General features: G+C 48.5%; 2 protein-coding genes across 2 annotated transcripts; one reads left to right on the forward strand and one right to left on the reverse strand.

Moving 5' to 3' along the window:
- Nucleotides 1–5,552: 5,552 nt before the first annotated feature.
- LOC112890757 (probable N-acetyltransferase HLS1-like) lies at nucleotides 5,553–7,735 on the forward strand. The gene is made up of 3 exons (XM_025957610.1): nucleotides 5,553–5,936; nucleotides 6,150–6,328; nucleotides 6,646–7,735. The coding sequence occupies exons 1-3, from the start codon at nucleotides 5,688–5,690 to the stop codon at nucleotides 7,502–7,504; spliced, it is 1,287 nt and encodes a 428-aa protein (XP_025813395.1). The 5' UTR covers nucleotides 5,553–5,687; the 3' UTR covers nucleotides 7,505–7,735.
- A 3,230-nt stretch (nucleotides 7,736–10,965) lies between these two features.
- LOC112890201 (ubiquitin-NEDD8-like protein RUB2) lies at nucleotides 10,966–12,663 on the reverse strand. Its single transcript, XM_025957099.1, has 3 exons — nucleotides 12,440–12,663; nucleotides 11,349–11,608; nucleotides 10,966–11,236 (listed from the first exon to the last, which is right to left on the reverse strand). Exons 1-3 carry the CDS (start codon nucleotides 12,530–12,532, stop codon nucleotides 11,128–11,130), a joined length of 462 nt encoding a protein of 153 aa, XP_025812884.1. The 5' UTR covers nucleotides 12,533–12,663; the 3' UTR covers nucleotides 10,966–11,127.
- Between the last annotated feature and the right edge of the window lie 333 nt (nucleotides 12,664–12,996).

Here is a 12,996-nt window from a genome sequence, read left to right on the forward strand (position 1 = left end):
TCGTGAGTGCCCGCGCGTCGTGCCGGGCGAGGAAGCCGGCCGGCCTCCCGGCGCGGCGTTGGGCTGGCTGGCTCCGCGCGCATGCGCGGAGCAATCGGCGGCGGCGGCGTTGGCGCACGTGTCCCCCGGCGTGCGCCAGCTGCGTACGCTGCGTACTGCACCTGCCTAGCAAAAGTGTTAGGGAGTACGGTAGGAGCACGGTCAAAAAGTTTATATACGAATGGATCCAAGGAACGTGAAACGTGGTACGTTATTTATTATTTAAGAATAATTTTAATATTATTAGGATAAAAATTTACCTATATTTTCGGTACAGTCCCGGTACGGGGAACGTAGCACGGTACCACGTTCCGGGGACCGTGGGAAGGAGTAGCTAGCTGCTTTTAGTTAAGTACTAAACTATTAGGGATCATGATATCATGTGATTATTATGGGCCTATTTGTATCATCCATATTGTTGTTGGATCCTCTAGCCAATGGTTAACTAGCTAAATTTAGCTAATGACTCTGTCGGTGTTTTACCACCACGCCCACCGAGGGATACTCCCGAGGTGGTGAGTTCGTAGGTAGGGTGTTGACGAGATCAGGGACTCGAAGGTCCAAGAAACACAAGGTTTAGACAGGTTCGGACGCCGAGAGCGTAATACACTACGTCCTGTGTGGTTTGTATTGCTTTTGATGGTGATTGTCCTTGAGGGGGTCACTGCCATCCTTATATAGTATGGGGGGACAGGTTTATATGGAAGTTCCAGTCGGGTACAAGCTCAGGAGTCCTACCCGAATACTTCTTGAGTAGTTTCCTACCGTGTCCGACTAGTTTCACTACTGTACGAGTAATCCTACTGCATTACGAGCAGTTACAACAGATTAGAGCGTGTGATATGTCCCATCCCGTGTCCTAGAAAAAATATATCACGTGGACAGTCCCGTATGTCCGGATCTGACAGACCGCTCAGCTAATTGGAACTATATAATCCTATTAGCTGGTTAAACCTACCTAATCCCAGCTAAAAACATAAAAGGATCTTATTATCCTCAGTTCTTCTATCAAAACCCCCTGCCCGCACTATTGGCGCAAAAAAAAAGAACAACATGGTCCATCCATATTAACAATTAACAATTAGCTGATGGATCCATGATTAACTGATTAAGCTAGCTAATATAAATTATTATTAATTAGCTATCTAATCATTAGCTGGGAAGGAACCAAACAGAACTTAAACTATCCAGCTGATCTCTAGTTTATCCAAACAGATATAACTATTTATCAGCAGACACTTTTACCTAGCCAGCTAGCAATTCTTCAGCTAGCTGCCTCCACCCAGCTATTTCTAGCTCACCATTTACTAGTTCTAACTGATTGAGACAGATCCACAATGCATGCCTATCAAATATCTTCCGTATCAGTAGTGTAGGGCATGTATTACCACACGAGTAAGTGGTGTACGTAGCAGTGATAGCACAATAGCAGCTCTTCTTGGTTACTACTCGTACTCCGTACTTAGAGACGTGCATGAATTGTAGCAAGTACGTCCGCGAGAGATCAGACTCGCGTCAGTCTCTCCTCTGTCCGGCTGGGCCCATCCCTCCCACTGCGACATCAACACATGCACGAATGCATTTACGTGGCAGGTGAAGGCGCTCACAGTGACAGCCTCACAGGCGCATAGGTCGTCAACTACTAGATGATAAAGCCAGACTGGACGCGCGCCACGTCAGCCCCACCGCCCGACATGTGGCAGCGCTCGAGTGGGTGCGCGTCCGCCCTGCAGCTACCCAGCCAGCCTATCTGATGAGCCAGTCGCGGGCCGATTCGACGGTTTGGATCGGCGCTGCTTGGCCTCTGGCAGCCCTCTCGCTGCTTGGTCACCGATCAGCAAAGTTCATGCACGCCCCTGCAGCGATGAACAGCTAGCTACGTCCACGCAGATGCGTACATGTGTCCGTCACGTACGCGGTGTGCATGCCTGCTGCCTTGTCTCTCGATCTCAAGTCATGTCGTCATGTCGGGCAAAACACCTGGCGCTGATGGGATGCATGGTTTGGGACGGCACGTGAAGCTCAGTAGTTCTGGCCTCTGGGGTATAGTGCCAGGGCCGGCCCGGGCTTGGCTGGCTATCTCCATCTCATCTCTGGTTCTGGAGAGACAGTGCGTGTAGCTAGCTCGAGTCAAGCCTAGACATGTGTGCATGCATGCAGCCGATTGACCGATACGGCATGTTCTAGTGTCCGCTCGCAAAAAGTCCATCTAGACACTAACAACCTCCCACGCAGTAGTTTAACTTTAGCAAGCAATGTTCATTGAAGCACATTACCGAAAATAAAATAAGTTGCATCATTGAACACTTGTATGAGATTTCTAGCAAAACTAACCCTGTGCTTTACTGGTTTTCTGTGTTTGACGTACGTTCTCTGTGTTTTAATTTACTCATACAAATAAATTAAATTTCTTGCATTTCGTTGTAGGACACTGTTATTAGACGAACTTTATCGGGACACTGTTAGAACTTTTTTATTTCTTCTATTTTGCGGAGTAGCAAGGACACACTAGTTCCTACAGTAAATGGTAATAAAAATTGTGCTATACCGCGTAATAAACCTCGCAACAGTTTTTTTTAGGGTTTATAGGGTTTTGAAAATCGATGGATACGAGTACGACCTTGCTTGCATGGCAATGCTAAGTACATGTAAGGAGCTAGTTTCATTTGGCAAGTATCCAACTAGCTTAATTGATGTTTATACCTTGTCGAGTCTCCTATGTTTGACAAACGCATAACTACATTGACTTTGCTCATGCATCTGCACGGAATATTCTCAAGTCTAGACCAGCACTTACGCAGAAAACACCTCAATCATATTTTACAAATAAACTGGTCCAATTTGGTCGTGACTCGCGAAAGACTATAAACCCACAACTTGGTGGACTCCAAGTAGAAGGGGAGATAGATTGTACCTAGGGACAAGCAAAATACCACACTAGAAGCCAACTAACCCAAGGGAAAGATCTGCCCTCTAAACTATGCAGCACAGGTTTGGTACACCACAAAGCAGTCAGTGCCATAGCCATGCAAGATTTGACTATTCAGTCTCTTGAGGCAACACCGCCACTAAACAAATCACACACCAATAATCAACGCATAGATCTCTCTGTCAATCAAGCTGGTGCCTTTTTGACCCTCCCTAATCCTCCTCCTCCTCCTTTCCATGTCTTTGCATGCTTCCATTAATCTATGCCCCATGAACACAAACCTCTCTCTTTTTTGGGCAAAGGTAGGGGTTAGGGAAAGGCACAAGCAACCAGGCAGGCCACCTGTCACCAGTTGGAAAGGAGCCTGCGAGGAAACTGAGCTCGTGGGGTCAAAAGGGTGGTGATGCATGCAAACTGCTCGGCAAGTTGCCAAGAAGCATGCAGTACTACCACTCGACGCGCCAATTAGGTCAATCTAGTCTTGTTCCATTGTACTACCCACGTCCTGTGAAACCCTAGTCGCTTGACAGAGCTCGGTCTAGGCTCCACACTTTGTTAACACTTTTCGTGTTCACATCCCCTCTAATCTGCTTGGGTTGCTGCCTACATGCCATCGCTTTGCTAAACAACCTGCGCTGCTCTCATGCTCTCTGGTCTAGTGATGGATGCTTGTTCAGAGCCCTTGACCGTCGAACGGGCCGAGCTAGCTGCTACTAGACGCACAATAACCTAATGCAACCATCTCGGTTTTCCTAACCAGATCGGACGGCGGCGGCGGCACGAGACGCACGGCGAGCAAATTCTAGGCAGATGGCATATATATAAATGTAAACCAAGGGGGGCATGCCAGAATTGTTAACTGTCCAAGAAACATCCCCTGTCAATATGTGGACACGACAAGCGCGTATACTAATCGGGGCTTGTTTCGTCAGGACGCTGTTCTGTTCAGGTGGCTACTTGCTGCATTGTATATGAGAGCGCCGGCATGGACGCAGACTGATTGCTCTCGTTGCTAGCTGAGTATAAAAGAAGAAGCCCCACCAGCCGGCAATCCAGAAAAAAGTCAGGGCTAAGCAACTCAGACTATGTTAATGCGCCAATTAAAGACAAAACCATGATCATTGAACATAACAGGTCTTCGATTAGTCGTTATGAGAAAATAAAGTTATTGTATGCCTCCCTCATTTCGAATGGAGACACCAGTAACTTTCCGAGGAATTTCAGGGTTTTAGGTTTAGGGTTGTGCTGTGCGTTTCTTCCTCGCAAATTTCTATGAAATTCATGCGAAACTGTATCCGTATATGCATCTCTCACGCGTGCCTGAACAGGCGGAAGGGATTATTATTGTATATGTTGAACCGAACTTGCCAGAAAGAAGGAAGTTACGGTGCTAAGTATGCTGTGGGCTCCATTTCCAGTACTCCCCTAATTCAGAAAGGTGCCTACTTATTTTTGCCATGCTGCCAGAATGCTTGATTCTAGTTCTGTGCCACATGCTAGTACCGGAAGGGATCTAGAGATGTCTGGAACAGCCAAAGATCCACACCTCTCGACCGGCACAGACGGTGTCCGATAACAGTGTGTACGTGGTACTCCATCCATCCCTAAATATAAAACCTTCAAAACCAACCTAATTATCTGTATGCTAGCAAAATCTGTATATAAAGCGCAGGCGGATATGCGTGCGTGAATATTTTTACAACTAATGTGAGTAATAGTCCTTTGCGAATCTTCTAATTAACTGACAAAGTTGTTTTTCATAATTTTCTTCCGAGGCTAGATTATGCATGTAGGCACTGCAGCTAGTTATTATTCTTCATCTATCTTCAAGCTGCAAAACTTTTTTTAGAAAAAAACAAAAAATAAAAAATGTTCATCTGCATTGGGTGTTGCTACTGTGGTATGCTTTTGAGCTCCATCATCACCCACTTAAATATACATCTGCGTGCAAAGAAGAATGATCCTGGATGGATCATATCTAGAACTGCCTCTCTTGGAATATATGTTTGGATGCCCTACAATCCGTAGGTTCCGGCCTATCCCTAATTCGTATCGCCTTATAGTAACCTTTGTTGAACTGGGCAGAATCTCACTTGTTAAAGGCTGGTGTGCTCTATTGTAAGAGGAATATATAGCTAGAGGTTTGAATATAATTGCCGCCACTAATCAACTGCTGTGAAGAGCAGCATCCATGCATGCCCTCATGCGTTATTATTATTTACTATTTTGTTGGGTGAACAGCTACTGATAAATGAACTATAGTCTTCACCGCTACTTGGATGGGGCCCATTTTCAGTTTAGCAATATAGATTAGGCTTTGTCTGAAAAATACAGATTAAATTAACCAAGGTAGTTAAATCATCCATCCCCGCATAATCAAATCCATGAGGGGTTGCTATTACAAAAAAAGCAGCCATCGTTCTTTGTTCCCTTGCGCCTCTTTGCATATAGCTGATGGCAAATTACTATTTTGCCCCGGCCCCACACAGCCCTTCTCCTCACTCGCTTCTCTCCCTGTCAACCTAGCTACCTGTATAAATTCCCACACGCCCCTTCTCGTCGTAGAGAAGCTAAGCAGCAGCTAGAACAGCAGCAAGCTAAGCTCTCCTTGAGCTGAGCTAGTTGCTACAGCGAGGAAGCTAAGCTAAGCTAAGCTAAGCTAGACACTGTCGTTGAGATCAGCAGTCGATCAGTTTAGAGCAAGGTAGAGGGATTAGTGATGGGAGCGATGGATGGAGAGAAGAAGGCGGTGCTCAGAGTGAGGGAGTTCGACATGGAGAGGGATCTGGCGGCCGCCGAGGAGCTCGAGCGCCGGTGCCAGGTCGGCCTGTGCGGCGACCCCGCCGACGGCAGCGGCGAAGGCAAGAGGAAGACGAAGAGGAAGAAGAAGAGGGGCATGTCCCTCTCCGTGGAACAGGTCGGCGACCTGCTGGCGAGGGTCCGCCACGCGCCGGAGCACGTCATGCTGGTAAGCGGCGGGCTAACCAATCGATAAACAAAAAAACAAACAATTTGTTCGCACCCCAATCTGATCGTGTGTTACTGTTCAATGTTCAAGCTGACTGAGCCAGAATTGTTTGTTAATCGATGCGCACGGATGCTTGATGATGCGTCACGGCATAGCAATCAGGCTCTTCTGTTCGCTGATGAATTGTGCGTGCGTGTGAATTGCAATGCCCAGGTTGCCGAGTATGGCGAGGAGGAGGAGATGGTCGGGATCATCAAGGCCTGCGTGAAGACGGTGACCAGAGGCGGCGCCGGCAAGAAACTTTCTTCTGCCTCCGGCCCGGAGAAGCGGCAGCCGCCGGCGTACGTGAAGGTGGCCTGCCTCCTCGGCCTCAGGGTCTCCCCGTCTCACAGGTACGGTGGCCATGGCCATCTTCTCCTTCAATTCGCTTCATTTTTTTTTTTGCCCTCGAGCTCGTTCATTTCCACCTCATGCGGCGGATGCATGCGCAAGCGCAATGCGCCAAAGCCTCCATTTTTCGGCTCGACACCAACGCACTTTCTCTGCTCGCCTAATCGCGCGCCGCGAGGTGGGCCCACGCGCGTCCAGCGCCGTGGACCCACCGCTCCGGCTGGTTGGCCGGAGTCCACTGGCGCACGGTTCTCGAGGCACGAGCCGCAGGGTTTGAACGCGGGCAAGCCGCTGACGTTAACTGCGCTCCTCTGTGCAGGCGGCTGGGGATCGCGACGGCGCTGGTGGAGCGCGCGGAGGAGTGGTGCCGCGCGCGCGGCGCGGCGCACGCGACGATGGCAACGACGACCTCCAACGCGGCGTCGCTGGCGCTGTTCACGGGCCGGTTCGGGTACGCGCCGTTCCGGCGGCCCGAGTTCCTGGGCCGCCCCGTGCACGCGCACCGCCTGGACATCCCGAGCGGGCACCGCGTGTTCCAGCTGCCGCCGCCGCTGGCGGCCGCGGCCTACGCGCGCCTGCTCGCGCCGCAGGCCACGGAGTTCCTGCCCGCCGACATGCCGGCGCTCCTCGCCCACAAGCTCACGCTGGGCACCTTCGTCGCCATCGAGAGCAACCCGGACCCGTCCCTCCCGCCGTCGTTCGCGGTGCTCAGCGTCTGGGACTCCACCCGCTCCATGCGCCTCCGCGTGCGCGGCGCGCCCGCCCTGCTCCGCGCGTCGCTCGCCGCGCTCCGGGCGCTCGACCGCGGCGCGCCGTGGATGCGCGTCCCCTCCATCCCGGACATCTTCCGCCCCTTCGGCGCCTACCTCCTCTACGGTCTCCGCATGTCCGGCCCGGCGGGCCCCGCCCTGCTCCGCTCCCTGTGCCACCACGCCCACAACGTCGCCCGCAAGAACCCGGCCTGCGCCGTCGTCGCCGCCGACGTCGCGCCCGACGACCCGGCCGCCGCCGCCGTCCCGCGCTGGCGCCGCTTCTCCTGCGACGAGGACGTCTGGTGCATCAAGAACCTCAACAAGAACGACAACAACAATGCCGCCGCCGCCGCCGACGACGACGACGACTGGGCGGCGCCGGCGCCGCCCGGCACGGTGCTGTTCGTCGACCCCCGCGAGTTTTGACGTAGCCATGGCACCGAGCCATGCACGGCAGGTGTAGGCAGGGCGCTAACCACGTCACCCCTGCCAAGTTTTGACAACTACACACGTGTACATACGCTTGGTACCGCAATGGCAATGACCTGCCTTGCCATTTGTGGTATCAACCACCAGGCTAAAGTGATGTCTGTAACGGTAGCATTTGCTTCTGGATTTAGAATAGCGACGAGGTTTGGCGAGCTAGTTTCTAATGAATCACTGTCCAATGAAGAAGAACCAGTTGACGCTTTTTTTTCCTGAACTGTGCATGGCAAATGGGTACAAGGCTGAAAGCGTCCGAAACGCACGGCCAAATGAATCCGCAAGTGTCCGGACGAAAACGGCGTGCAGCAAGGACGATGGCAAACATGTTGCTATGATTCACATGGCGAGTTGGTCCGAATGCTTCTGCACATGAACAATGCAGGCTCGAATGTGAATTGCATTAAGGTGCCTGAGGCTCTCATCAGTAGATGCAGCGTTCAATGAACCTCAGGGGTCTTGTTTTTACAGTTTTACTAGCTGTCAGACCTATCGGAGAAGGGGTAAATCAAAAGAAAGAACAAAAAAGAATTCAACTCAGGTCAATTTTAAAATCTAGCAGTCCTCATCAAATTGACCGTTTGCAGAAATATCCAGTGAGGAAAAAATAAAGGAGAAAATAAGGGTATTTCTGTCATCTTTGACTGACCAAAACAATGAATCCAAAAGAGATTGCTAGATAGATACTAAATCCCAGCAGCTCAGCTCCAACCTGATCTATATTCCAGCATAAATAAGCAACCAAATCTTCTTTACCGATCAATTCCAAGCACAAAATCAGCCAAGTATTATTCCGAGATCACCCAAATCCCTGAGCCCCACCCAAAATCAACCAAGGAGCTTTCAGTTCATCTCTCTGATGCTTCCATGATGTTGCTCTGATGCATGGTCCAGCTCACCAACACATTGCGGCCCACAACACCTCGAGAAAGTACACGCACATCCCTGCTCCAGAGTTCAGAGCCAGATGCCCAGATCTCAACATAGTACCAGCCAAACATGGCATGAGGAACTGATGAGCGCAAGACGGCTATGGTCCAGGCTCCTATGAACTTCTGACTGAAGAAAGCCATGGATGGACCTCTGCAAAAGAGCCTGGGTTCAATTTAAATGGCTTAGGAAATTGCAGCGGCAGCTGCTAGGTTAGCATGGTCCCTGAACCTGCCCGGCCAATCCATGAACCTCGGTGAAATTAAAGCCCACAAAGCATCCTGCAAGTTGTCACCTTTGATGCGGAGTTACCATTGGCCATTAGGGTTCTTTTCTGTTCTTTTGAAGGAATTAGGGTTCTTTGGTCCCCTACACAATCCTAGGAGCGGCGTACATGGCCATGGCCATCACTGATCAGTCACGCTCACTGCTCACTTTGTTCGGCGCCGCGCGCAACCCGCGGCGCAGAAAGGCACGGGAGGAAACCAGCGGGAAAGAGACGGTTGAGCGGGTTTGCAGAGCAACAGATCTCAGCACCAACAGAATAGCGCAAAAACATGGCAAAAGGCATGAAGCAAGGGACAGAGGATAGTACAATGGAGCAAAGAGAATGTTTAAACATTATTATTTTGCTTTGTGCAAAACATAACTAGAAGGCAGAAAAATTTATTTATTTATTGATGTATTATGACTATTGAAACAAATCTGACTATATTGTGCAGATGAATTATGAAGCCTATGATTGCATGACATGTCTGACGAAAAGCCTAATGAACAGCATTACCAGATTGAGGCAAATAAAACAGAAATGATGGCCTTATCAGAAAGGAACAATGCAAGAACAGTCTTTTCCAAAGGGAAAGGGGTTCTACATGACAGAAATTGCCTTTCAAATCGGCCGGCAGGTGCAAGCGGGAAGAATGTACCAACGGAAAAGAAGGGCAGTGCCAAGTGCCAACTAGAAAATCGAAGATATGTTGGAGAGGAATATGAAAAGGCGAAACAAAAGGAATATTTGAAACCTTTTATGTTGGTGAATAAGTATGTCATGGCCTGTTTATTTTTTTCAGAAAAGAAGGAACCCCTTTTGTGACCCGACAGGGACGTTCCGAGCTCCAATTATTTAAATTCAGAAGATACCCTGATTACATCAGAAGTGCACTAGCGAGATAAGCCGGCACATCCGTATCTGAACAAAGAGAAGATAACAGATCGATGTCTGCAATCGACCGGCTTATTTCTTCAGGAGCGTTGAACAAGAATCTACAGGTGTTGGTGTCTCCTCACCATTTTCAGGAGCACTGAACTAGAATCTTGAGCGTTCAGGAACGTTGAGCAAATGTCTCCATCATCCTGATACACCAGTGCGTGTTTTCTGGTCTTCAGAAAGAAACTTCAGTAGAGGAGTCCACGGAGTAGGGACTTGGTTGTTTGGGGTTCCTTTATCCAGCTTTTAGGGGATGCAAGTGAAAGATAGCTGCCCCACACCATCAGTATTGTATAATTCCATCAAGGAATTAGGTTCACAAATAACACATTTGCATGGAACTGTTTATTCCACCTTTTTCTTCCTCCCCCACTCCCTCGCTCTCTTTTATAGCTCAGCCTTACGTTATAAACTCCCAATTGGAGATAGGATTTTTTTTTTGAAAGGCAGTTGGAGATAGGATTTGGGAAAAAAATGGTTATGTTCTCATCGTTATAGAGTTAGGACATGTTTGGTAGAGCTCCTCTATTAGTGATTATTTGAGAGAAGAGGGGAGGGGTTGTAATTATGTGACTGAAAATAATTTTCTAGGATAATTTCCATGGTGAAAGGTAATTCTATTTCTAGGTTGAAAGTGAATAAGAAGAAGCTACTTTTAGTAGCTGCTAACATCTTAGTTCATCTTACTCTGAAATCAGTTCGGGAGTTCTGCACAATGACGATGACCAAACATCTTAGTTCATCTTAGATTCACAAGTGAAGTGAACTCCGTGTGTGACCAATGACGATGACAGTACATAACCTCCACAATCTGTAGCTTACCGAAAATTTTAAGAAATGGGCAAACTGTCAAAACCAATATTGTAAATATCTAAGATACCCCAGTTCTAACTTCTATGCCAATTTGTTTAATTCCAAGCAATGCTTGGCAGGTTCAAAAGTTTTTTTGCCAGATCAGATCCAAGCTTAAAAAAGGCCACCATCCTCCCTCCCCACCCTATCCTCCATTCCAGCAGCCTTCTGCAAAGCAATCTAGTTCGACGGGCACCACAGGTAACCCCTAACCCTAACAGATACGAGCACTCCTCCTTCCCTTGTTCTTTCTATTTTTTGTGCATCAATTTTGATCTTGACAAGGCTGCATTTTATAATCTCGCGTAGTCATGTTAATTAGGAGATCCCTACCAGTTTAGGTTTTCCATAAGTGCAAACTATGATTTATCAAAGTGAACCAGTGAAAGGAGTATCTGGGCAATCAGAAATCAGATGACAGCTGATAAACATAGTTCAATCATTTCATATCCAGCACAGATGACACCTGACTCTTAGTCCACTAATCCACTTCAATCAACCACCCAATACAAGGCTTCAAGTCTTAAACAGCTATAGGTAGAAATCACATAACATAAACTACAGGTAGAAGTTGAATCTACTGGCCACCCCTCAGTGCAAGCACAAGATGGAGCACCGAACCACCTTCGATGTTGTAATCCTTGGCGGTTTTGTCATCAGCAAGTTGCTTGCCAGCATAAATGAGCCTGCACATGCAACATGTTTATTAGGAGCACATCATGCTACCACAGAAAACAGGAATTTGGAGCTTATAGGAAAGTCTCAGCTCCATTTAGCTTCTGTGGGCAGAAAGAGTACCTCTGCTGAACAGGTGGGATACCCTCTTTCTCCTCAACACGCTCCTTGATCCTATCAATTGTGTCAGTGGGCTCAATGTCAATCTCAATTTCCTTACCTGTAAGTGTCTTCACCTTGATCATAGTTCCACCCCTGAGCCTCAGGACCAAATGAAGTGTTGACTCCTTCTGAATGTTGTAATCAGCTAATGTTCTCCCATCTTCCAATTGCTTACCAGCAAAAATCAGCCTTTGCTGGTCTGGGGGAATGCCCTCCTTGTCCTGAAATATATAAAGCAGTAAGTCAGAAACCCTGTTAAGTTAAAATTTTACTAGTATTATGATCAGTATTACTTAGACTTGGAATCTGATTAAGGTTCAGGCATCTGGCTTGGAATTTTTTTGGGCACATAAAAATAACCGAAACATGAGCATAGGTGTTGGAATACGACTCGGATCCAGATGTCCGACTCAGTAAAAAAAATTAAGAAAACAGACTCTGATTCAGCAGCATTCCCCCCTTAAAATACTGGTGTCTGAGACACCGAGCAACACTGCACTCAAATACACCTGCAGGAACACAGTTCCTTTTAAAAATCTAAATAGCAGAGCAACCATCCCAAAGAAACAACGCCAACTCAGCGATGGGATTGGCTTCAGGTAACAGGTAGGGTCATAACGTAATGGATTCCTGAATCAACATAAACTTGCCCTACAAAACATCTGCGGTAAATCACATAAAAAAGTAAGTTCTGTGACAGATTTAGACAGTACAAATTTCCTAAATTTAGTTACACATCACAACAATACAACGCGAGACTGGCAGTAATATGCTAGGATATAATCAGTCACGGTATGCTATTAGTTCAAACATCAAACGCCCCCATTCTGGGCGAATATCCGCATTGCGATCCACAGTCACAAAGATCCTCTTTTCCACTACGCAGGCAGGAACCACACTAAAGCCTACCAAATCGGCACGGAAACTAATACAACTACTACTAATCCTTACCAATCATGTGGAACAAGGACCCAATTACGCGACGAATCGAGAGGGCACGAACGGATTCGTAGCAATTATTGAGGGGAAGTGGGGAAGAGAGGGCGGCGGACCTGGATCTTGGCCTTGACATTGTCGATGGTGTCGCTGCTCTCGACCTCGAGCGTGATGGTCTTCCCCGTCAGCGTCTTCACAAAGATCTGCATCTCGCCGGCCGCGGTTCGCGATCTCGAGCTAGGGTTTTACGGCGGCTTCGCTCCCTCGCCCCACCCAAAGCAAGGTTCCTTGCGGGATCGGTCGATGACGATGATGATTGGGGTTGGGGAGGAGACTCGGCTCTTTTGCATATATACACCCCGCGGATTCTCGTATTCGCGTGGAGGTCCTGCGCGTCTCCGCGTCGGCGACGGGCGCATGACGTTTCCGATTCGGTTGGTGGAGGAGGGCCTCGAGACGCGATGGGCCGTGACACAAGGCCTTCTTTTTGGCGGTTGGATCAGATGGGCTTTCCTGACTTGGGCTGATGGCAAAATAGGCCTCAAAGGCCTTTTAGCGGTTGGATCAGATGGGCTTTTCTGACTTGGGCTGATGGCAAGATAGGCCTCAAAGGCCTTTTTCAGCGGTTGGATCAGATGGGCTTTTCTGACTTCGGCTGATGGCAAATAGGCCT

The sequence above is a fragment of the Panicum hallii genome, chromosome 4 (genome assembly GCF_002211085.1).
Source record: "Panicum hallii strain FIL2 chromosome 4, PHallii_v3.1, whole genome shotgun sequence".
Taxonomy (NCBI): Eukaryota; Viridiplantae; Streptophyta; class Magnoliopsida; order Poales; family Poaceae; genus Panicum; species Panicum hallii.

Bases quoted from the DNA above. Each gene is read 5' to 3' on its own strand.
- LOC112890201 (XM_025957099.1), bottom strand. From the start codon at position 12,532: ATGCAGATCTTTGTGAAGACGCTGACGGGGAAGACCATCACGCTCGAG. The intron at 11,609-12,439 runs GTCCGCCGCCCT...TATATATTTCAG, and splicing joins ATGTCAAGGCCAAGATCCAG to GACAAGGAGGGCATTCCCCC. The intron at 11,237-11,348 runs GTACTCTTTCTG...TTGCATGTGCAG, and splicing joins ATCCCACCTGTTCAGCAGAG to GCTCATTTATGCTGGCAAGC.
- LOC112890757 (XM_025957610.1), top strand. From the start codon at position 5,688: ATGGGAGCGATGGATGGAGAGAAGAAGGCGGTGCTCAGAGTGAGGGAG. The intron at 5,937-6,149 runs GTAAGCGGCGGG...TGCAATGCCCAG, and splicing joins CGCCGGAGCACGTCATGCTG to GTTGCCGAGTATGGCGAGGA. The intron at 6,329-6,645 runs GTACGGTGGCCA...TCCTCTGTGCAG, and splicing joins AGGGTCTCCCCGTCTCACAG to GCGGCTGGGGATCGCGACGG.